At 38.4% G+C, this 24,507-nt stretch overlaps 1 protein-coding gene across 1 annotated transcript in view; it reads right to left on the bottom strand.

The window, feature by feature from the left end:
* Window positions 1–3,806: 3,806 nt before the first annotated feature.
* The window catches only part of LGR5 (leucine rich repeat containing G protein-coupled receptor 5), a 91,765-nt gene continuing 71,064 nt past the window's right edge, over window positions 3,807–24,507 (bottom strand). Inside the window, exons 7-18 of the mRNA XM_068401096.1 lie at window positions 23,516–23,584; window positions 20,714–20,785; window positions 19,827–19,898; window positions 19,651–19,719; window positions 19,434–19,505; window positions 16,463–16,528; window positions 16,179–16,250; window positions 15,158–15,229; window positions 12,955–13,080; window positions 7,816–7,961; window positions 6,730–6,813; window positions 3,807–4,897 (exon numbers count right to left, since the gene is read on the bottom strand). Coding sequence (XP_068257197.1) covers window positions 3,807–4,897; window positions 6,730–6,813; window positions 7,816–7,961; window positions 12,955–13,080; window positions 15,158–15,229; window positions 16,179–16,250; window positions 16,463–16,528; window positions 19,434–19,505; window positions 19,651–19,719; window positions 19,827–19,898; window positions 20,714–20,785; window positions 23,516–23,584 — 2,011 coding nt within the window. The remainder of the gene's footprint in view (window positions 4,898–6,729; window positions 6,814–7,815; window positions 7,962–12,954; window positions 13,081–15,157; window positions 15,230–16,178; window positions 16,251–16,462; window positions 16,529–19,433; window positions 19,506–19,650; window positions 19,720–19,826; window positions 19,899–20,713; window positions 20,786–23,515; window positions 23,585–24,507) is intronic.

Raw genomic sequence — 24,507 nt, 5'->3', positions numbered from 1 at the left:
CTTACCATATGGAGTGAATTCCTCACTAAACAATTGCCTTCTCAGAATTTTTACTTCATTGGTATTTTATCTCTTTCGGGTACTTCACAGAAATGACCTACAAACCACAATTGCTGAAAAACCAAGCACATATAACTGTCCTGTGCTGCAGTCCCTCCTAACAAGAATGCATCCCTTCTCTCCCTTCCCCGATGCATAGATGATGACATGACTCTGCTTAGCCGCTGCCTGTCTTTAATGCAACTGAGCTGTAACTTCTAGCGCAGCCTGAGCAACCTGACTCTTGCCATGTCCCATGTTTTGGGCCCCACCTTTCATTTGCTCTGAGTATCTGCATTGTATGCATTTCATACGTGATGGTGCTACTGCCTCTCTGCCGTGTATCAGATGAACTTTGCCAGCTGTTTACTAATCACATAAGGGATTGGAGAGAAAAGAAGGAAATGTGGGAGAATTTGCTGTCTCACCAGAAGAAGCAGTCTAGTGCAGCAGAACCTCATCTCTCATGTGGTCTGATATGTCTGAAGCCTGTTGGTAACTCATGCATGTTCATCACCTGACCTGATGCATGTCCTTCTCACTTGGCTGGAGGTGACCGTCTTGCACGTGGCAATTGTGAGAGGTCGTCACTGAGATATGGACAGCATGCACAGGGAGCAGGATCTCTTCATAAGGGCCTGGGAGTGAAGTTTTGGTAAAAGACTTAGTCTGTGTTGAAATTAAACACTATTCTTCATTTTTTTGCTCCCTGGGCACCTAATGAGAGCACACAGCCTGTAATTTATACTTTGACAAGAATTTCAGACATCTGGGGACGTTAGTGTAAGCATTACAATAACTTGGGAAGGATTAATTGAGGATGCACGCAATTTTGCGAGGTGTTAGGTCCTGATTAAATGCTCTTTACTGTGTAGTCACATTTTATTACAACTTACATATGTTTGGAATGCTGATAGAAAAGAAAGCATATCACCTATTTACAATCACTACACATTTACATTGTATTATTTACAGATAATGAATTTAGTAATATATATGAGCAGAAAATATAGCAAATATCAATATGAAACTGTACAGGGCTTAATCTCATGTCCTTTACATTTCACTGTATGGTTGCATTTCACTGTAATAATAAATACAGTTCTATATTTACACATTTTTCTTTAAAAATCTATTAAATGAATTTTAACAATTTCAAGTTTAAAATATCTGATCAAAACATTTCAAACATGCTTATAAAAATAAGACACAAAGCCTTTAGGACTTTCTGCAAGCTAAAAAAGTTCTGATAAAAGAAGCTTTCTTTAACTAGTCTTTAGAATTATAAAATTATTTTGCTTCTCAAATCACTTTACAGACTTCTTAAATATAGTGAGCTGAAAGGAATTTCACTGACATTAAGTGGTGCAGCACAGATGGACCCCAGTTAAATTAAACCTAAGTAAACATGGTAATAGGTATTGTGCAATGGTTGACTGATCCTCTGTTTAATCCAAAGTGGTTTTAGGCACCGTTCTCCAGCTGTATGCTGCACTGCTTCACAAGCCACAAGAGATAAAGGATTAAGATAAGGATTCAGCTGACTTTATCATACATAATTTCAGCATTGTTTCATTTTTTTTTCTTGAAGGATGAACGTGTCAGCCAAAGTCAACTGATGCCATCTGTAACTGCAAAACTAAAAATACGCCAGTGTGAATGGACAAGAAAATCAAGGCATATCCATTGTTGGCAACAAATTCTTCATTGTGAAAATCCGTCCTTTTGAGTCCCAGGAAGTTTTATATACAGTAACAGATGAACAACAGAGATCATCTGTAACTAATTACCTTAATTACTGTGCTAGCTTAACCTTGGTAACGTTAAAAAATTAGTCTCATTCACCTGCAGGTTGAGGGGCCATTAACTGAGCAGTGAGTACTGGACTATTAAATGTTACTCCTCAGGGAGCTATTTGTAACAACAAAAACAGGTAAATTTGTGTACTTTCGTGTCTTAAATGATCAGCTCACTTGAGCAAAAGGTGCCAGCTCTGAGAAAAGAATACTAGAATATCCCGTGATGGCTTGGCCAAGGTCAAAGACTGATATTCTAGGGAAGTGAAGGTGGCTCTGTTGTCTGAGATACTTTGACAGTAGACTTGGCAAAGGCCTGAAGCCTCTTCTCTCTAACTGGGATGCTTCTGATGTGTAAACATACATGCCTTGATTCAACAAAGTATTAACAGATTTAAAGCCAGAGAGGAACTCTGTTAATCTAATCTAACCTTTTCCTAAACTAAAGCCGTCAGAAGTCCCTGAATTCCAATAGCTGCTCTAATATCTTTTTCAGCAATATATCCAATTTGAATTTAGACATTTTTGGTGACAGATAGTTCCACTAGCTAATGACCATCACTGTCAACAATTTGCACCTTTATTTCTATGCTGCATATCCCTAATGTCAACTTCCGGTTGATCTTACCAGATTCTTCTCCTCTTGACTGAGTGGTGCTCTGCTCTCAAACTTCTGTTTCCCAGAAGTAGCTACTTATAAACTGTGATCAGATCACTTCTTTCTTAAGCTGCTTTAAATTCATGATATTCATATCCTTAATTTCAAAATGTTCTTTACAGCACGTGAATGCAAGAACTGTTTGAAATATCCCAGCAGTGCTTGAATCAGCGCTAAGAACACAGGTCACACAATCTCTTCACTCCTACTTGATATTGCCTTGGCTAAGGATATTGGCTATCAGCCAAAAAGACACAGTGGCCTCTAAATCTTCAACTGACTAGTGACCATGAACTAGAGGCTTTCTAGAATCACTGTTTCACTGGACAGAGATCATGCCATGAGCAGGACTACAGTTTTTGTTCCCAGACAAACAACCTTAAATTAATGTTTCTATGTGAGTGCCTTTGGTGTCCTTTAATTGCCCTCAGCATGCCAGTCTTTTTGTATTGATGACTTTCTATGTAGTATTTTCCACCCTCAAATTCTGTGAGTAATCTGCCAATTTTATGAGGAGTAATTCTGGGAGTAATTCTACCGGCGTGGTAGCAATTCAGGACCAAACTGTGCAGAACCTCCCTACAAAAATATTCATGTGATAATGGCTTGTCTTTTACAATTACATTTTAAGTGCTTAACAGGATCTTGATTAACTTCTTTCACACCATGTTAATTTTGTAGGTTTAGCTGACAATTAAAAATGCCTTGTCAAGTCAAATGACTTCTAAAAACCAAACCCAATGACAGTTAAACTATTCAATCAGCTTTATCAAACATGGAACTTTATCAAAGTCTATTCCGCAGAAACCTTTAGGACTTCAACAGGACTACTCTTCCACTTAGGTACCTTGCTGAATGAGGGCCACACACAGATGCTTATAAAAACAATCATGGCACTGAAAAACTATTACTAAAACCAAATTACAATAAATGGGAAAAAAAAACCCAACCCCTGAAAACAAACTGTACCAGGCGATGCTTTGAAAAACAAGGTTATCCATTGAAATGTGGTATTTTTGCTCTTGACCAAGTGATGCCCTTTCTGAGTACTGCTACTTTAAAAGACAGCAGCTGATACAACTGCACAAACTGCAGCAGCTTTCACTTTCCCTCTTCATCCCAGCATTTTGGAAGCAGGCTGAGAAGGCTCAAGTATTGGATTTTCAGCCTGCTGCAAGTTTTGTCATTGCCTGTTTTCTGATGTGTGTAACAATAATTCAGAGGCACTCTCTAGCTTGTATACACACACCCGTACTTACTTTCGGGATTAAAAAATTTGTAAACATAGATTTTTTTCTGTACTGCCACTGAAACTAGCGACATGGAACAAATGCAACTGACGAAAGATTGCAGCTTTCTGTCATTTGATAAGACGATGGCATTAGTGAATTGCTGGTAGGCATGTCATATGATATGCTGGCACTTGTGAAGGTTACCAATGCTTGTGTTGAGTCACAAGATTGTTTTTCTATGTCTTCTGAATTCACAGAGATCAGACTAGCATGTTTTGATCTCCTCCATAACAAAGTTTGCTTTCGCAGACTTCCCAAGTCCTCCTTGAAGAGTGGATTGAAAAGTATATAAAGGAGTGGGTTTAGACATGCAGGCAGTGGGACAATCACTAGCAGTATTGATTTAATCACTTCTGGGCTGATAAAAGTGAGGTTTAGTAAGGAGGAAAAAGATAAGAAGGCCACAGGGCAATAAAGAATGCAATTAGTAAAAAGGAGCAATGCTATATGTTTGACCATAGAGCAATCCCAAATGTTGTCTAGTTCTCCCTTTTCTAAACTACAGTAGAGCTTTGTATAAGCAATAGTCATTACCAGAAAACAAAGGGAGTTCAGCAATACCAATGCTACCATGTAGCCCATCGCAGTGGGTTCTCCAAATGGTAAGGGTAAACAAAGTGGAGAAACTCCATATGCACTCCCATTGAGGAGTGGTATCACTGCAATGATTAGTGCCAACATAAAGCAAAAGAAAATGGCAATTTTAACACTAGCAATGGAAGATTTTGTTTCAAACTTTGTAGTGTGCTTTACAGAGAACGCACGTTCAAGAGCAGCTAGGGTAAGGAGGAAAATGGATGCCTCTGAAGCAAAAATGGAGAGAAGGCCAGTTATTTGGCAACCAATTCCACTTTCCCACTGTGCTCCATATTGAGCAAAGCTACCAAAAGTTGATGCATCCACACTAGCCAGTACTCCACTGGCCAGACCCATCATGGCATTTACAATAGCTATTAAACCAATCAGAAGTTTTATAGAGGATATATACAATGGAGATCTGAAAACTGTAGCAGACACCAGTGCATTGCAAATAAAAGTCAAGCCCACTATGGTCCACACTCCAATTCTGATCAGCCAGCTGCCAAACAGATGGTCACATGGTTTGAAGGGACCTGAAATGACAAAACAAAAAGTGCAAAGGAAACTCATGTAAACTAAAAAATAATTTTGTGCTTTCTAAGACATTAAATTTCATGCTTCTTGCAGGTTCTCAGCACAGCCAAGCAGCGAATTTCAGCCCAAAAGGCGAGCTGGAAATTTGTTCTTCCTTTGAACTAGTCTGAGACCTTGACAACATATGCATGCTCATATGCATGTTGCATTACTGGTGCATATGAGTCTTTGCCCCTCAACCCAAATAGTCTACGGGTTTCTTTTTTTTTGCCTAGCAGTACAAGTGCAATGTGAATGTCCAGTCTGTAGTTTCAGGAAATGCTGTGATGTTTGTCAGTGTGTTAAAAAAGCTGAAAAAGATACCCCTCACTAAACTAGGACAGGTTGCTAATGAGTCCTGGTGAAGCGTGATGTAATGGATGTGGACAGATGCACTTTGGCTATGTTATAACATGTCATTACACAGTCCAAGAAAATTGAGGCTGTCTTTGCATTTGGAAGCACTGCCTTTTCAGAGGGGCTTCTGATGACCTGTGGCTCAAGTCAGGTCATTACGATTGAACCCTGCTGTGTGTTCTCATAGAATTGAGGTGCCTATGCTGTGCGGTTGAGGCTGAATGCTCTGCAGTCTGAGAAACATTATTGATCTTAGTCCGAGCCAGTTATGCTCTCTCAAAGCAAGCCCTTCACAGTGGTCTGTGCTTCTCCAAGAAGACACAAACCCCGCAGCTGAGATGTGCTCCACATGACTAGAGCTGTTGCCATCAAGTAGGCATAAGCATCTGTTGTGTCAGTTTGCAAGTTTTTCTAAGATATCATTTGAAAGATCAGCATGGAAGCTAAATTTTCCCTTGGGTCTGGTGATAACTTACTTTGAAGACAGCAATGTTTTCGTGAAGTCAGTAGTTACATTTAGGCCATAGGAGAATATGTGATGGTCAAATGGTTCTAAATTCCTTGGCTTCCTGCCTTTTCTATTCCTCTTTACATAACTTCTAAAAATGTATTATTATTTGCTGTTACAAATAAGAATCTTGGCTTGGAATGAATGCTGAAGTACTAGTTGTCACTTGGGTTTTTTCTGTTCATGTTTTACAATGAAAGAATGGCGAGGTAAAATGTTTGCTGAATCAAGCAAGCAAAACTTATGACCACAGCTGCTAAAGCTAGAAGTAAGCTTCCAAAGATGTGTTTCTTTCCTTGCCTTAAAGGAAACTTTCAGTGGAACTGGTGGCCTGTAGCTTTGCAATTCAATCAATGTATTTCTTTTTGCTTTCTGCCACACTGCGAAGCCAGGGATGCACTATTCTATAAAGAAAATGACAGTGCTGGGGGTCCTTTGTGATGGACTGTGTACATCAGTACAGTAGTGTTTGGTATTTCCTAGACATTGAACTAAACTGTGTACTGTTCAAGAAGCTCAAGTGTAGAATAATTCAGTGGGGTTCAGAAGAATTACTTTAGCATTGCCAAAGACTGAGCGAGCAAAGATTCTGCTCCCCTTTATCATCTGTGTCTTGGTAGAACAGAGTCTTTGCTCTCTCATTCCCTTGATAAGGGGATCAATTCCTGTGAAAAGTGGCCTGGAGTGAAGATCTGCCTGAGGACTGGGTAAAACTTCTGTTGCGCTCATAGATGAATTTAGTAGCTGAATAGTTTTCTGGACTTCAATGCGAAATTTTATATTATCATGCAATGTATTTGTGTTAATCTCATGAAATTATTGCAAAACATCATGTTATTGTCCTTTTATCAGATTCAGAGTTTGTTCTGCATCTAGAATATCTGGTAATACTGTGCTTGGATTCCTATCTGTCTGACAGTTTCATACCTGGAGAAGGTGAACATTGCACTGAATGATGAGCTTTCAAGTCTTCTTCAAAGTCAAGAAAAAAATCTTCAAAGTCACGCTCATCTGTGGGGGAGAAAATACCCAGATTTGACACTGCAATTTTCAGGATAATTTCTTTCAGTACAAATTGCAAAAATGTCTGTGACATTTAAGGCCTGGTCTTGTCCTTTTGCCTGCCAAACTGTGAGCAGAAGCAGACGTATTCCTACTTGGTTTTGAATTACTGTACTCAGGATTATTTAAAAAGTTGGCACGATCACTTCTCTGAAAATAATCACTTACAGGTACATTCTCCATTATCTAATTTGCAGTGTGACGACTGCCTAGGAAGGTGTTTAAAATATGAATTCTGCTGTTGTGCCAGGGTAGTAAGAATTAACTCAAGCTTGTCTGTGTCTCTTATGTCATCGCTCCACCACATATTCTTGGCTCTACTCTTGCTGGGGCTAGCCCTGAACTCTGAGGCTTACTGGTTTGCAGGAGCGGAGACAGCACAGAAAGCAGCAGGACAGTGTAACATGTATGTGTGCACCTAAGTAACAGGTCAGGCAACAGAATTTGTGCTGAAGGGGAAGAAAAATACAGTAGTCTCCTGCCCTGGAGAGAAGATGCACTCTCTGGTACCCAGGAAGTGCCAGGAAAAAATATCGGCAGCTATGCCAAAGTAGCTGCATAAGCTCTGTGACTCATCCTGAAGCGTGTGGACAGCAGGAGAGCCAAGGATGCGTTGCTACTTCCAAGGCTGGCAAGAAACTGGACCTTTGCTGGCCTGCTCTTGTATGAGGTTACATACCAGCACCACTTCCCTGTCTCTCAAATAAAGGGAAGATTTCACTTCCCACGTTATTACTGTTATTCTTTGGACGGAAAGATGAGTGAGTGAGATTTTTGAAAGGCAGACCTGAAAAAAAATGAGTTTGCTAAGCATAGGAATGCTTGAATAACATATTAGGCAAGAGAGAGGGAAAGGCTGCCTCTGTGACTGTAAGAGAATATTGGATTTGTTTAACACCACAGGCTGCTCACAGCCTTTAGGTAGATTTAAAAGCCAAAGATGATGATTACCTTGGATTTGTAACAACCCAGCATCCTTCCTGTGCAAATCGTCAATGCTGCTATTCTCATCTTTGTTCCATTGACTGGAGATTCTGTAGTGGCTCTCACAAGTTCCAAAGGCACAGCACTGATAAGCATAAGGCATTTCCATGACCCTGTAGAAGAAAAAGGAAGCATGCCATGCTACTTGTTCAGCATCAGAGTTACTGGATTGTACTGCTCCTCTACTGTTAGCTCAAAGGAACTTGTTTAAATAACCATGACTGCGAGTAAAAATATCTATGGGTAAAAATCAGTCATGATAATACAAAATGAGGACTCATAAATAAAATTCCACATCAGAAATGCAGATGATTTCTAGGCTAATTTTAGTAAAGGCACAATGAAGTTTTATGCATTTTCATGGGAGATATGAAAGTGGGAGATATGTGCCTTGCAGTTGAGTGAATGTTACTCTTAGAGCTGTATTTCTATTTTATGATTTTGAATGGTTTTACAGTGTAACTCAACAGTTTCTCCGCGTTACTTTCTTAATGCTTTTTTTTAAAAAAGCAGATACAAAGATCACAACAGCATCTACCTGCTTAACAGGCAAAACCAAAACGTCACTTCCCAAATCGAATTTCTCCAGTTTGGTAAGAATGAGATCTTTTGGAATTCAAACTTTATCCACCTTTTTCCACAGCCAACTCTTTTCACAGTAAGATGGCAAAAAGGAGATTTGTCTTTTGTGCACAGATGAAGAAAGCAGTGTTCTAAACCAAACGGTGAATGAATCAGAAAGACACTGTGTGTGAAAAGATGTCACTGAGGAAAAGGTTTTACTTTATTAATTGTCTTAGAAATGAGCACAGTCATTGCAGGACACTGGATGCTCATTCCTAACTCTTCTAAGATCATTGGTATTCCTAACACATAACTGAGTACAGGTCAGTGAGTTTCAATGATTTTGAGGGTTTCTTTTGTCAGAAAATTGCTCATTTGCAGTATATTTTGAATTTAATTCCTTTGGGGATGTGCAAATTCTTGGGTAGCATGCAAGAACTACATACATTCAAGTTCTACAGACTAGTTCTTCTATTCCTTAGATATATTTTATGCTCTGGAAGCAGAGATATTTAATTTGCACAGTTCGCCAATAGTACATAATAAAACCTAACTCACCTTCATTCCAAAAGCCCAATAAACCAAAAAAATCAAAGATAAAGAGGTGATTAGAAGTTATTCTGACTTAAAAGGAATAAACCAGAACTACATCCTCCTATCAAATTACTTTCAACAGATTGATTATATAAATTAACATAATGAGCATTCCAAGCAACCTCTAACCCCCTGGGAAATCTGCAAAGAAATCATCCTGAATCAGGCCCAGCACCAATAGGACTTAAACTTGTGCGCTAGCCAAAAGCGTGGTACAAAAGGGAACAAATGGAACCCTAAGCTCTAAAGTGATTTTTAAATTAGTGCATTTTGGGCTATTTAGATTCTATATACTTATATTTCTGCTGGGAATTAGCAACAATAATCTATACCCTTGTACCCAATACAAAAAGCTACATAAGTTATTTTTAAGGTACTCCAATAAAAGTTCAAGGTAACCAAAATCTAACTATGAAGCAACCTCATGTCAGCAGATTTAAATATTTAATTTCTAACTAATTTCTGTCCATGCTATATTTTAAAATAAGATTATCTCCATTAAACATTTTTGAACACATTTCCCAGAAACCCTTCTTAAATAAACTATTATTAAACCCATAGATTACTAGACTAACCCATAGGTAGTCACCTGAGATAAAACAAATCCCAATCCCCAGCTAGAAATGCCCCTTTTCTGAAAAAAATCCCCACAAACAACAACAAAAAACTTATCAAAAGAAACACTGACAGTTCTGCAAGGTGATCACTGCAACTTGTGGCTTCAGACCCTTTTGAAGACTGATACAGCTGGGGAAATGAACAGCTAGTGGATATTTTAGGGTCAAGGGACTAACAGAAATATACTCTCTGGTTATCCAAACAGCTCTGTGTGCTTAATAATGACAGATTTCCAGATGCTCTTGGGCTTCTACCAGCCTGCTGGCCTGTCACACACTGGAAATGTGGACCTCTCACATTGTGCTAGTCCACTGCTCCGATGAAGTAGCCAAAAAAATCCACTGCTTTTAAATTATCTTTGAAGAGCAAGACTCCCACTTCTTATCCTCTCTGTAGGTCTTTCTAGCATCCTTTGTCAAACCAGAAGAGTTTTTGTTTTTGTTTTTGTTTTTTTTTGTTTTTTCTCTAGGTCACTAGGATATGCCTATAGGCCTCAAACTGGCGAATGCTTCTGAATTTGTGTGCAAACAGTAATTTGCACAGAATGACAGGGACCCAGAACACACAGAGGACAAAACATACTTTGCAATGCAGAGAAATCAGTATCAGCTCTGCTTGGTGATAGAGGAATTTCTTTCTTGCAAAAGCTACTTTTAACAAACAAACAAAAAAAGGCAGCAACTCTCAGCCATACAGTGCTGGAAGCAGTCCTTTTTATGGCTGGTGCTTATTTGATGTGAGTGATTATATTTGGACTCTGTGAAATTAAACTCATTTAGAAACACTGGTTGAACTTATTTTTATATACTGTTTATCTTATTGACAATATCTGTATCCTTGATAATATTTTTCCTGCAGCAAGGAATGCCTCTTTTTTTCTATTTTTAGATTAAGCAGCAGAGAACATAAGGTTGTTTTCCACCTCATAAAGGTGTGGGGTTGACGGTGAATGGGAAGGCAGAGTTATGATGGATGGAGCAAATCACTGAGTTCTTCACAGCATTGAATCAAAGCATCAGATAAAGAAGGAAGGAGTGGCTGGCAACCTGATTTTACTTCCTCATAGCTTGCCATAACAAGCTGGGCTCAGCTCTATAGAGCCTTCTGATGCCATTGCTGAAGGTGGGGCAGAGGATGTTCAGCTCTTTGATGTGTCTGTGTATTGAACAGCAATGACCCATTTAGATGAGCAGAAAGCTTTTATACAGGAATTTGTTTTTAATGTTGTAACCAGTGTCTAGTTCCAACAATTACAAAAGGTGAAATCTCATTTTGTTTTAGATCTCTGTTCAAGTTTGGTGCTTCATGCATTGTCTGTGCAGTGATCCTGTGTGAAGTCCTGGCCTCATTTTGATTCATAGTAAAAGTCCTGCAGACGCCAGGTCAGGATTTTACCCCATTCTCTCCTGGCTGGATATAATTTGTTCTTAGAGATGTAAATCAACTCTAGATATATTAATCATACTTTTTTATACCTTTTTTTAAGACTGAAGCTACTGCCTGACACATCCTTCTTAACTACTTACCCAGACTAAATACACTGTAGTTGCATTTGAGCAATGTACATAAATTTTACTGGTGGAAAAATTATATAAAGTATAACTCTGATAAAAGAATTAAAAAATCTCATTCAGTTGAATAGAGGATTATTCTAGGACTACTGCAGCACCTCTTATGCCTCTAGGCCATGGTATATACATCACTATGTATTTGCTAGGTTGGAGTAATCCTTTTTCTTGTGTTTACATTCTTTTAAAGAACTTTCAGGTATTTTAGAATTGTCACCTGCCTCAACATGTAGGCAAAGTCAGTGAGAGAAGAAAAATTATGGCAGAAGCTCAACCATTCACAATTTCTTACAGTACTTGCTGCTTGACCTCTGAGACCTAAGAGAGGCGTAAGGCTTCTAGTACTTTGAATGCTTATGTTTAGAGTAGTTTCATACACCGTGATGAAGTCACTGCCCAATCTCCTCTATAACAAACTACAAATATTGGGTTTATTAAGTCTTTTAAGGCATTGTTTCCTAACCTTGGGACCAATTTTTTCAGCTCTTTTCTCTGTTTATATTAACATGCCATCATAGAAGCGTTCTAGTGTGGATCCCTCCAGCGCTGTACGGAGAGGTTTAATCATCTCCGCACTTCTACTCACAGAATCATAGAATCATAGAATGGTTTTGGTTGGAAAGGACCTTCAAGATCATCGATTCCAACCAATAAACTAACACTACGAAGTCCACCACTAAACCATATCCCTAAGCACCACATCTACTTGTCTTTTAAATACCTCCAGGGATGACTCCCTTATTGATAACGCCAAACACTCCAGTTCTTTTCATTAATGGTAATGTCTCCTTGAGTTGTCTGCTTGCTAAGACTCATGAGACTTTTCCAGTGCAAAAGGCAAATCTAGTGAGGACATAAGGATGGAGTCTCCATCCTTGGACATATTCAAAAGCTGTTTGGATGTGGTCCTGGGCAGCTGGCTCCAGGTGACCTTGCTTGAGCAGGGGGAGTTGGACAAGATGACCTCCAGAGGTCCCTTCCAACCTCAACCATTCTGTGATTCTCTAAATATGTGCACACTGTTTAATAGTTTCAAATTTTATGATATCAAACCTTTTACAGTTAAACATGGAAAAAATATATGTTGCACTTGGCATTCTCTAATTAAAATATAAAAACCAAGGGAGAGTTAGGGGACACTCCCAAACACCCTGAAGTCAGAGGCAAAACTCTCTGTACTGTGACTTCTCTACGGTCATCCAGTGACTGTCAGAGCTGCAAATGATCTCTAGAGAACACTTCCTTCCTGTATCACAGAGCATCCAGCAGAAAATTACTAGCATCAAAATGTTTTAGTAATAATGGCAAAGCATTATCTGAATCTTAATCAGAAGATTACAGAAAAAACATGTTCAAACACAGGAGGCCAAATATTTTGGAACTTCAGGAGTATATTCTTCCCTTGATATTTGCTGTGTTGTCACTAAATACAATGGAAGTTCTGTAAGCACAGTCCAGTAGAAGAAGGACATATCACTAACCTGCTAGCAATATTGTTTTAACAGCTTTTGAAACATATCACCAGGAAGCAGATGTGGCTTGTATTAAGCAAGTACTGGGGTTAATATTTCAAAACCCTTCATAGTTTCTTCAGTTAAAAGTGAGCATAATAAAAGAAGTCTATCATTTTTATCATATTTGCTTTAGTTTTAATAGCACAGATCAAAGACTGACAATACGAAGTAACATGCGTTACACACTGACACACCTTTCATTGCACATGAACACAAATGTGGCTTATTAGTTTTAATGATATACTCACTTGAGTTCTGGAAAATTTTCAGATGATATCAAACTTTGCAGGGCATGATTTCCTGTTAATTTTAAATGAGTTAAACCATGTAGCCCCGTCACAGGAAAAGAGGACAAAAGGTTGGATGACACATCCCTGCATAACAGCAAATAAAAATCAGCTTATGGGCTTTCATTTTTTTTCTTCAGCACTAGAAGTGTCTCTTTGGAAAAACAGGTTATACTTTTCTAACTCAATCAAAAACGACTGCATTAAACAGAGGCCCCAGCCAGCAGAGCAAAGCTGCAGCACCACTCAGGTGTGTGCACCTATGTGTCTAGCAGAAAGCTAACAGTAATACCTAGCAGTTAGCTAAGTCTCTGTTGCCAAATTTTGACTCCAAACATTCATAGTGCCAGTTTTGAACCTAGCAAATGAATTTAAAATCTGTTCATTAGATGATCGTTTGAATTAAAGGGAGCCAGTAGCAGAACAGCTTCCCACAGTTTAAAAGATTCAGTGGGATGCTAGAGTACACAGCTGCCCTGAAAGCTGCACAGGGAGCAGGTCAGGCATACGGGGAAGACGTGTGTCTCAGGGTAGGACAGGTCTGGGCTGGAGCAGATGAAGGTGACAGTTCTAAGCTGAGGTTTGTCTGAGGAGCTGAAGAAAGACAGCACAGAGCACGGATATGTAACAGGGAAAGTAAAACCAGTGAACAAAAAAGTGACTGTGATCAAGGAGAAATGGTAAAGTAATCAAAGATGGGGAAGTCCAGAGGTATTCTATTCTCTATTTCTCCCTCTCTCTTCCGTTTATTCTACAAGTCTTTTCAGTCCTCTTCACTAGCTGCAGCACCACTCAGGTGTATGCACCTATGTGTCTAGCAGAAAGCTAACAGTAATACCTAGCAGTTAGCTAAGTCTCTGTTGCCAAATTTTGACTCCAAATATTCATAGTGCCAGTTTTGAGACTATCTACACTGCAATACTAAGATGGTCAACAGTCAAGAAGGAGGAAGAAGGGGAGTTTGATGCTGCTGAAACCCTTTTATGCCCAAGGGTTTAAAGCAAAGTTCCTGTCAGACTATCTACGGAAATCTAAGGGGCTAGACATAATATAAGAGGTATGTTGATGGACTGGTCTTCTACCTGTTCTGGTTTAGTGTGTTCGTGTGTGTGTCCTCCTGCTCACAATATAGTTAAATATAAAAGGTGAAATTCTGGTCCTACTGCAATAGTAAAAATGACCACTGACTGCAGTCAGACCAGGGTTACAGACTTACAGGTTTCAGGAAACACTGGTACACTGTGTTGCTGTGTGTGTGTGTCAAAGCGCTTTTTCTTTAACCCTCCCTGACTGTTCTGTGCTATTGACCAAAGCTACAATTTACTGCTGGCAGCATGATGTGCCCTCACCCTTTCTTCTGCAGGGAAGTCCTGAGGAGGGCCCACAAAAAAGGGATGCCATAGGCAATATTCTCTTTATGGACATTTTTCAGTGCACCATTCATAGGGGAGGCTTTGCACATCAACAGAAATGAATGCCCCTTTCCAAATCTAGGTTTCCCAGCAGCTACTGTGAGCAGATGCCCAGCAGTGTATCTTTGTGACAACCCTGGAGCAGGATGACTCCAGAGAAGTTTTCTTTCACATCTTTCCCACACACCCCATGCCTCAGGGATTCACCTTAAAGAGGCATTACAATGACAGTGGGAAAAAGTTAGTAAGGACTGAGAAGTGCGTGTGAACAAGGCCTGCAAAATTGGACTGCTGATGATTTGACCGCTAACTACTCTGGCTGAAGTTACTAAAGAAGAAAAACTACTCCTTCAAATGAGGAATGATGAAATAAAGAAGCTTATTGGAAAATGTTTCTTATTTAATTTTGAATCCAATTTCTTAGTCCTGATACACAACAGGAAATATTCCCCACTGATAAAAGAGACTGAACTGATAACAAATTGAATGAAGAAAGGCAGATACACTGATATGCTTCATGGACCCCAAATCACTCTGATGATTACACAGTGTTATACACAGCTCTGCCATAATACCTATGGGAGTTGAACTACAAGAAAGCAGGCATTTAAATACTGATTCAACAGACCAGAAGATAAGAATAGAGAAAGCCTCAACTTCTGCTGAGTGGGGCACCAAGTTATTAATTTTTTTTGTATGCTTTTGCAAGAAAAATGTGAAAATATGAATGTAGAAGATGTACAAATACTTACAGTTTGATCAGAGATGGTAAAGAGGAGAAGGCACTGGTGTGAATAATTTTAATTTTGTTCCAAGCTAAATCCCTACAAGAAAAGTGAGTGGAAAATTACATACCCACTGAGTGAATATGGAAGTTTTCATACACTTGATTATGAGGCCTAAATATAAAAAAGTATTAATTACATGCAAATATTTTCATTAAGCTTCTGCATATCTCGTAGTGCAAAATCTTTTCTCAGTTTTTAAATTATGTTAGTCAGTTAATGACGTTAGTTATTAAGCTGACAACTTTCTCTAGAACTTCTTAATGCCTTCTGCAGTCTAACACAGTTATTTTCAGTCTGCTTCACAGCCTCCCGAGGCAACAGAAAGAAGGGTGGGGTATATGGACTACTTCTAAGAGCTCCTCGTGATGTGACTAAAACCAGCAAGTCCATTGTCAATAGGCTTAACTTCCTAATCTCAATCTTCACTGCCCCTGAAAAATCAAAAAACTGAGAGGAACTCTTAAAAAAAAAGTACGGGCTTGATCCTGTAAAGACTTACACCCATGAGTCATTTCTCAACAAAATTACTCTACTAGCATATGCATCTGTGTGAAAACTATAAACCCACACACGATTAGAATCTATTTCTTAAGACACTGTTCTCTATAAAAAAATTTAATGCTTCCTGGAGCTGATTATTACAGGGGCCTGCCAACAGATAACTAGCTCTGGCTCAGTATCTCTCTCAATAGAAAGAATAGAATAGAATAGAATAGTTCAGTTGGAATGGAACTAAACCAACCATCTAGTCCAACTGTGAAATGTTTAGAAGTAACAGTTTTTATAGCTGTAAGTTTACATCTTCGAATTCATTGCTGCAGACGCTAAACTTCACAATGCTTGTTCTGCTTTCACAGTTATAACCTAATGGGTGAAAGATCAAAGAAAAACAGAAACAAGCATGTTTTGGGCCAGACAGGGAGCAGACAGTGTATACCCCATGTTTTTGAGAACCTGGGTGAACGGCTGTTAGGGCTGTACTCACAGAGACCGAAGAGCAGCCAGCTGCCGAAACGTGTCTGCTTTGATTTCACCGATTTCATTGTGATGCAAGTCACTGAAATAGCAATAAGAATCTCCTCAGCTTCAAAGGCACTTGGAGGACACTTCGGGGTGTTTTAGACTGTGTTTATGACTTGCTTCAATACAGTCTAAGGGTATGTATTTGGGATATGTCAAATTGCCCAGCAATAACCAAGTTAATGATGCTCAAACAAATTGGTATATATATGCCTCTTTTTAGGCTTTTTAGTATAGTTTGACACTTACATTTTTTGGAGCTTTTTACACGCAGTAAAACAGGGTAAATCTTCCAGCAGGTTATAAGACAGATCCCTGTAATACACAGGAAAAGAAAAGATTAACATCAAAGTAATGTTAAAAGAAAAAGATCTTTCATTGTCTACCTTCACGCTCAATTTAAAATAACTTGTTTTTATCCACACTCACAGAAGAATAGAAATGTGCAAACTCAGTTACCATCTCTCACCTGTCAGATTTTGATTTCTAACTGAGGAGGAGAGAGGAGGTGAAAAGGCAAAATATATTAACTCCATATCCTATGCTTGCAAATTCCTTGCATTGTCTGAAGATTTCCTGCCTGAAGTGAATTCTTCTGAGTGTTTTACAGTAACGATATTGGCCATCTGCTCATAGAGAACATTGGATTTTCATCACAGGCTTCATATTCATCATGTTTAAATTGTGACAAATATTTAAACCATTTAAAATAATCTACTAAATATACTCATATTTTTTTCAGAGAAGATCCTATATTTTTCTGGTAATAATCACAATGGACTGTAATCAGCTTTCCATTCTACACTTTTAATTAAGCAGTATTGCCTCTGATCCTTAGACTGTTATATCTTATAACTGAGGGAAGTGGTTAAAAAATATATTGGAACTAACTTTGAAATCAATCACTACATGGAGGGAAAAAACCTTAAAAAGACTTGAGCCAAAACTCAACAAATTACAGAATAACTGAAACATCTGGACTGATTTATAGTATAATATAACTAATCAAAACCAAGCCCAGGCAATTTGCAGAAATTGAAGGGGAAAAAAAAAAGGAACCAAACACCCACCCCCACCACCCAACAGTCTCATCCTATATATACATCTTGCTCAGGGAAAACTGAATGGGAAATTTGCTAGTTGGAAGAATATAGGAAAAAAACCTTATGCCTATAATTACGAAAAATGTCCTTTTCCACAGTTATCCAATATTATAATGTTAAAGAGTAATCTCTTCTCACTCCTGTTTCAAAATCTTTAAAACTCATTCATCTCACCCATTTACTTCCTTGGTAAAATTTTATTTTCACTGCTACTATTCCAACAGGGGCATTTAGAATATTCTATATTTGATTTATGGAAGTGGTGCAAGTAATGACCAAGTGTGTTTTTAAGGTGTTCCACTCTGATTTTACTATACACAAAGGCTACCATCAATATATGTATATTTTTTTGTTACAGCAGGGAAGATTACAGCCTTCGTTTTTGTATTTTTCACAGATGCGCTGTGGTCCAAATCAGACATGACAGAGGAGAATTCAGTGAGTTGGAGGTAAAAGATGTCTGGCAGACTGTGGCTATTCTGTCATGCACAGATTTGTGACTTAGGTCTTCTTAAAAGTATGATATCAGCTTGAACTTTGTACATATTGACACTCCCTCCTCACACAATGAAAAAAAAACCAAAGCCAAAACCCTTCTCCCCTCAGTTTCTGTTACACCTCCAGGAAATATTTTACTTGTTTATTTTTAGGGATTTTTTTCCCACTTTGTTAATACATGAGGCTCTTGGCAGCAGCAGAGGGCAAGTGGTTTTGGTTCCTGTGTTGAGGTGCATATCCAGCTGTGCTGAGGGTAGTCTCTCGAGGACAGCTGGGACCGTGCTCTCACATACACCTTTAGTGCAGGTGCGCAGACACCCAGGAAGCCCCCGTGTACGTTAATCCACATTTGGCAGTATTGGTGGCTAGGTAGGATGCACAAACTGTCTTTCAAAGCAGTGTTTGTGCTGGTAGTGTTTGTGCGTGTATCTGAGCCAGGAAGCTCCTTCAAGATCGCAGTCTCCAAGTAACTTGTGGGGTTCGGCACACTGTTATACTTCACGGCACAGGCAAAACTAATGCTCAAACCTAAATGTGGGCTTGGGAGGCTCGTTCCAATCTGATGGGAATGGGGAAAGAGCAACACTGAATACATGAAATTTCTGTCAAATTAGTTCCTCACCCTTTTAAATATCAGCTGTAATAATACCGGGTGATACTCAAAAATAAAAAATATGACTTCCAATGGACAGTCCTACTCTACCATGAACTGTACAAGTTATTAATTACTACAGTATTTATTTGTCTTCTATTTTGAGATTATTTATTGTTTTTGAATAATACAGGACATATTTAAACTTAAGTCTGTGTACAGACTTTCTCCTGGCAACAGACTCTGTTCCTGTCTTTTATCATTCTGGAAATGATTATATTGAGTCCATCAACTAAAACTGAATTTTTTCTGGAAATGTTCATGACATCCACACTGGTATTCAAATAATGTGTTGTAATTAGTGCTATTTCAATGTTGGCCAGAGAACTAATATCAAATACATTCCTAGTGATGTAATACACAGAGGAAAGTGCTGTTGGCTCATCCTCAAAGCAGCGGACACAATGATTACTTTCGTTAGTGATTAAGCAAACTCCAAGGAAATTTCCAAGCTAAAATAATATCGGATATTTAGTAAAACTATGCCCCAACTATGCCAAGGAATAGTCTATTAAAATTTCGGTCAGCTACTTATGTCTGGTTGGAAAAGAATCTAAGAGGAACATAACAAGAACTCAAAACTCCACTCCTTAGTTATATTTTCCATTCACTTCACTGAATTATCTGCCTCAGTGAGGAAAAAAAAACCCAGACTACTGTAGGAGAGACAGAATGAATGAAAACAAGGTAGTTCTGTTGTTTTTTACATAAAATTAAAAACCATTTTACCCTTTCCTAAAAATACGCAAAGTAATTATCTTTTTCAGCAATGTATGGGAAATCCTGACTGATAAGTGGGTTGTGAACTTTTTGAGTAATATGGGGGCCTGTTCCCTGAGCTGAATTCCTAAGAAGTAACGTGATACACAGAAATATCAGTGATTGGGTAATTTTGAAATCATAATGATTTAATTTGTTCGTTAATCTCTTGCATTAATGTAATGTTAATAATCTTACTGAAACGTACAGCACTTGGAGATTAGGTAACTGGTCACAAGCTGATTTGGGGAGAGAGGTGATCCGTGCTCCTGTAAGTGTCCTGTTGAAAGTATTTATTAAAAACAAAAAAGAAAAAAAGACTACTTTTTAAAATTGCAGAACAAATATATTTTTTAGGACATTCTTTAGAATAAGTCAGTATGTGAAAAAATAAAACAAAGCAATAATACTTCTTTAGCACTTACAAACTCTCCAGACTTGTAGTCCCTGTCAGATCAGGAAACTCTGTTATCTGTGAAGCACCATTTAAAGTCCTAGAATTTAAAAAGATCATTTCAACACATTTGTGGTGAGGGAAGCGTGGGACAACTCTAATATTGCGATATACAAAGACAATTAAAATAGAAAAGTAAACACATACAGAGTTCTGAGTTCTGGTAAGTGCTGAAAAGCAGATTTTCCAACAAGCTGGATAGGGTTATCATAAAAATGTCTGCAAAAAGATGACAAAAAGACATTTTATGAAAAATATATTAAAAGATTCTAAGTATATTACATGATTGTACTATAAGCAAATGCGTACACTCTGTGATGAATCACGGACTCTGCACTTCTGGTTGTAGCAGAGGTACACCTCTGGGCTTTTCTCACCCACTAATCTATATCCCTCAACCACATTTCACATTTTGAATATTCAAGTAGTTATTGTTTTCTTGATTTTAAAGCCAGAAGCCAGTCAACAGAACATTCCTTCTTCCTCACAGGTTTGCAAATATAGAAATCCAAATATGAAGAACTTTGTTATGACCTGAGACAAATTTAAGGTTAGCAGGTGAAGTCAGAACTTCATATAGTCAGAAGAGATTGCCTTGCACTTTTAAAGCCATGCTGCTTTTGCTCATAGAATAATATTGCTCAAGACAAGTCACTATTTTTTTTACATTTATTTTACAATTTCTTATTTTGAGGTTTGCCCACTAAATGCATTCTCGTGTAAGATAATGGGAACTCAGATTGGAATACACCAAGAGTAATTTTTGCTAGCTTCTACATTGCCAGTAATGCTAAGAGACTTAGAAGAAATAGTTCAAATAAAAGGTCAATGGCCAGAGACCACTACTCACTTCCCTTAAACAGGGCATGCAAACTGCTGCTCTTTCCACGAACTTGGAAAGGTACGAGCTTGTTTGCTTGTATAATGATGTGCTACACAGTACACTCACAAGACCTATTTGACACAAATATAATACTCAGTTCCACGTTCTCTAACAAGAAGAGTCATTGAAAACACTATTATCACTTACTTACATTGTAATAAGTGATGGATTACCCACAAATGCACGCTCAGGTATTGACTTGATGTTATTGCTATGAAATCCCCTACAAAAGGAAAAATGATTTACACAATAAGAAAAAAAAAGTGAAGGCACAATCTGTATTCACAATGCATGATTTTTTTTTTTGTTTGTAATAAGAAAAGTGTCTGTATGTAAAGGTATGTCCTTGTTTTCAGGAATAAGACAGAACTGAATAAAGCAAAAGAAAAGAAAAGCAATGAAACAGCTGGAATTCCACACTTTTCTAAATGAAGAAAACCATTCAGATGAAGTAAACTGCAAAATGACATTTTATAATTCAGATGCCCTCAGTAGGAAACTGCTTTGCAGTTGCATGTCATGTATCTATGAATCTATGTGTGTATGTATATAGATATAATGTAAATATAGACATACACACACATATGAACTAATACCACTAATAGTTAAATATTAATAATTAAATAAATAACAATAAAATAGTAAATATATTTCCCCTTGTACTTCTTAAACTGCAACTATTTCTTTTGCTGGGGTAATAATGGATTACATAAGTTTATCAAGTACATGATTTTATACATTATATTGTAATATGTTGACCCTCCCACAATCACCTTTTTGTTGAAATATTTTAAATGTGGACATGAACAAGCTACCCAATGTAGTTGTGCCTGCTGGATAGAGGGCCAAATCCTTGTCTCATCATTAATTACTGGATTTTTTTCATATGAGTAATTCTCCATTGTGAACAACAAAAGAAACAACTAAGATTTCAAAAGAACAATGATGATTTGTGTGGGAAACTCCCATTAGCTCAGTCGGGTATGAAAAAGCTTCCCAGCTTAAACCAATGCATTTAGAAAGCCTCAAGTTGTTCGCTGATGCAAGCGCACCTGGCCATTCCTTGAACAGGTCCCACATTATTGGTTTTACTTGCTTAGGCATTGTGCTACTGCTGACGAGCTACAGAGCAAGGCTCTAAATCCCTAGTTCTTTTGCATGCAATAAAAACTGCATCCATGCAGATGCAGGCTCTAAGCAATATGAGGATCCCATTTAATCTAGAACCAGTAAACAGACTGGCTTTGTGGCTGTATTGAATGACAATCCTTGCATGGCAGAAAAGCTAAGGAAATGGCATGACAACTTCCCAGGGCAGTATCTGGTCCCTCATCACCATTCTGATTTGAGTTAGAGTGAGGGATCAGCCCCATCACCAGCCAAAAGCAGACTCCAGTGCATTTATGCACAGAAGAGACTGAAGCACTGCTGAGCTGGTCAGATGAGAGCCTGCTCATGGCTGCAGCTTGTGTCCTGGGGCACTGCACCCAAGTGATACACCCTGTCTGAATTGAAGGCACTTTATAGCCTGTCAGTTCACATACTGAGCAAAAAAACAGTAAAATCTATCTGCATCCCTGGGTAAAAAGACTATATGAAGGCCACACTGGGAAAAATGCTTCTATAGGTATCTTCAAAATCCAGTCCGGAAAACATCACGTATGCATTACCTTTGAGTAACAGCTACACCCACTTACTTTGGAGAGATAACTACTATAGCTGAGACCTTGAAGTGCAGAGCATCTGGGACAATGGTGTCCCTCTAGCATCAAACAGATATGGCCCTGACTTGCTGGCCACTTGCCAGTAGATCTCCAGCTCTGACTGGCTGCCTTGGGTGCCTCCAAGCTGTAGATAAAAAGTCATAGTCTGTGTTTTCAGCTCAGGCATAAATTGTGAGACAGAAATGAGGTCTCACTCAGATAAGGTGACCTTGCAATGAGCTGAACCTCTGTGAGCCTGGGCTCCCACTTGGGTGAGAATGGCAGGGCACGCACAACCTTGTGGGAGACACCTCATGCTTATAAGATCATCTTCCAGGGCCCAAACAAAGCACTGAAGCACATGGTCTCATGGTCTGTGCTGGCTTTGGGCTGTCAGGTTGCAATTTCACACCCCAAAGATTTCTTGCACCTAGGAGCTTATCTGAAACAAGAAGTTTGATACTTAAAAGTGAAGTCTTGCAGGGCCAGTAAGTAATCTCAAGCACATCAGGCAGTTTGCTGCACTGGGCAAGGTGCATTTATTGCAAATCTGGGTTATCCATGTTTGGCTACTGAATCCAGAGGTCAGCAAAAAGGCAGTCCTTTGAGGCTGCTAGATTTCATACCAATTACTTTAGCTGACAGATGACATCAACAGCAGCTGAGAATAGTTGGGCTGAGAAACTCATAGCCCCACTCCCTCCTCCAGAGCAGCCCTCTTTGCCAACAGGGGAGGTGCTGAGCTGGAGTCAACACTACCTGGAGATCCCTGCTTTGGTAAAAATCCAAGGTAGCTACTTAAAGTGGCTTTAAGATCGATTTGTGATGTAGCAGGGGTACAACCATGTCCAACTACTATAGGTAAAGGTAAAGACATTTAAACCTGATGGACTAATAAGGGTGCCACACCTTCTTCTTAGACTAGAAGACTATGATACATTGGATTGTTTGCAAAATCCAACTGTTGTGTTTTGGAGTCAAAGTGAATTAATTGTTTATTATTTACCATATTCCAAGGATGAAGTTCCTGGGAAAACCCCCCTGCACAATGCAGTATAAAAGTAAAAGCTGTCAGAACTTGAATGCTCTAAACTGAATGTTGAAAATGATCTTTTATGCATGTTGACATGTTTATTAGTTTTTCCTAGGATATCAGTTTTTAAGGATTACTGATAAAATCACCAGCATTAAAAAAAATAACCACACACTAGACAAAACATCCTTCTTCTTAATATGAGCTCTGTACTTACAGTTCTTTTAGGTTTGTTAGTGTCCTGATAGCAGTGGGGAACTCGTCCAGACTGTTGTAATTTAAATCTCTGTGTGAAAATAGATTTTATTATTTAGGTTATGCACTGCATAACAGATAACAGAATTGTTGGCATTTGTAATGAAATATCATCTCCCATGCATTGAATAAATACATACAGCCAAAAGCCAGGAAATCCTCAAAAGTGTATGGATGTTTTCCAACAAACTCTATTTAGGGCATATTATCATTCCTATTTTTTATCAGCATCCTATTTTTAGTTATATATTAGCTATTCTGCAATAAAGAAAACATAAGTGGATTCAGAAACTACTAATTGATGTGCTGTTTTGTAAATTGCCCATCTTTTTCATTACTTGAAAGTATTAATGGGAAAAAAAATCTTTCAAACAGAATATTCAACAACTTTGTATGGTGAGCCGCATTTTACATGGCTAACACATCTCACTATAAAGGTTTCATTTGCCTCTGACTCACTGTCTAGTTATATTAGTCTGTTGTTTTTTTTTTTTCCACTGATGAACAAATCTCTGGAGATTTTTCCAAATGGTTAATGGTAAAAATAAGAGATACTGGAGTTTGGAGGGTAAAAATGATTGATCTTCCTCTGGCTAAAACAAGCGGGAAAGCATACAGTAAGTTCAATGTCACCATTAACTGTGTTGTTAATTGTAAGATTTGTCAATATTCATATGGAGAATATTTCTAACCACACAAATTGTAAAAACAGTAGTTTAGCAAGGGTAGTGACCCCTGCTTTAAGAACTGCTCATGCTGCAGTGGTAATTAGACTTTATTCTGGTAGGCTGAATGGACTATAAGCACACTTCTGCCCTCAGCTTGACATGTGCATCCTTTAGCACTCAGGAGACACCTGAAACTAAAATTGAGATATGCCAGTTTACTGTGACGCTCTCCGGCGCTGCTTTGTGAAGAATATAGTCTGAAAAACTTGAGCAAAAGCCTTTTTGA

Source organism: Nyctibius grandis, chromosome 5 (genome assembly GCF_013368605.1).
Source record: "Nyctibius grandis isolate bNycGra1 chromosome 5, bNycGra1.pri, whole genome shotgun sequence".
Lineage (NCBI taxonomy): Eukaryota > Metazoa > Chordata > Aves > Nyctibiiformes > Nyctibiidae > Nyctibius > Nyctibius grandis.
The sequence above is the reverse complement of the archived record's forward strand: the minus strand, read 5'-3'. Positions and strand labels throughout refer to the sequence as shown.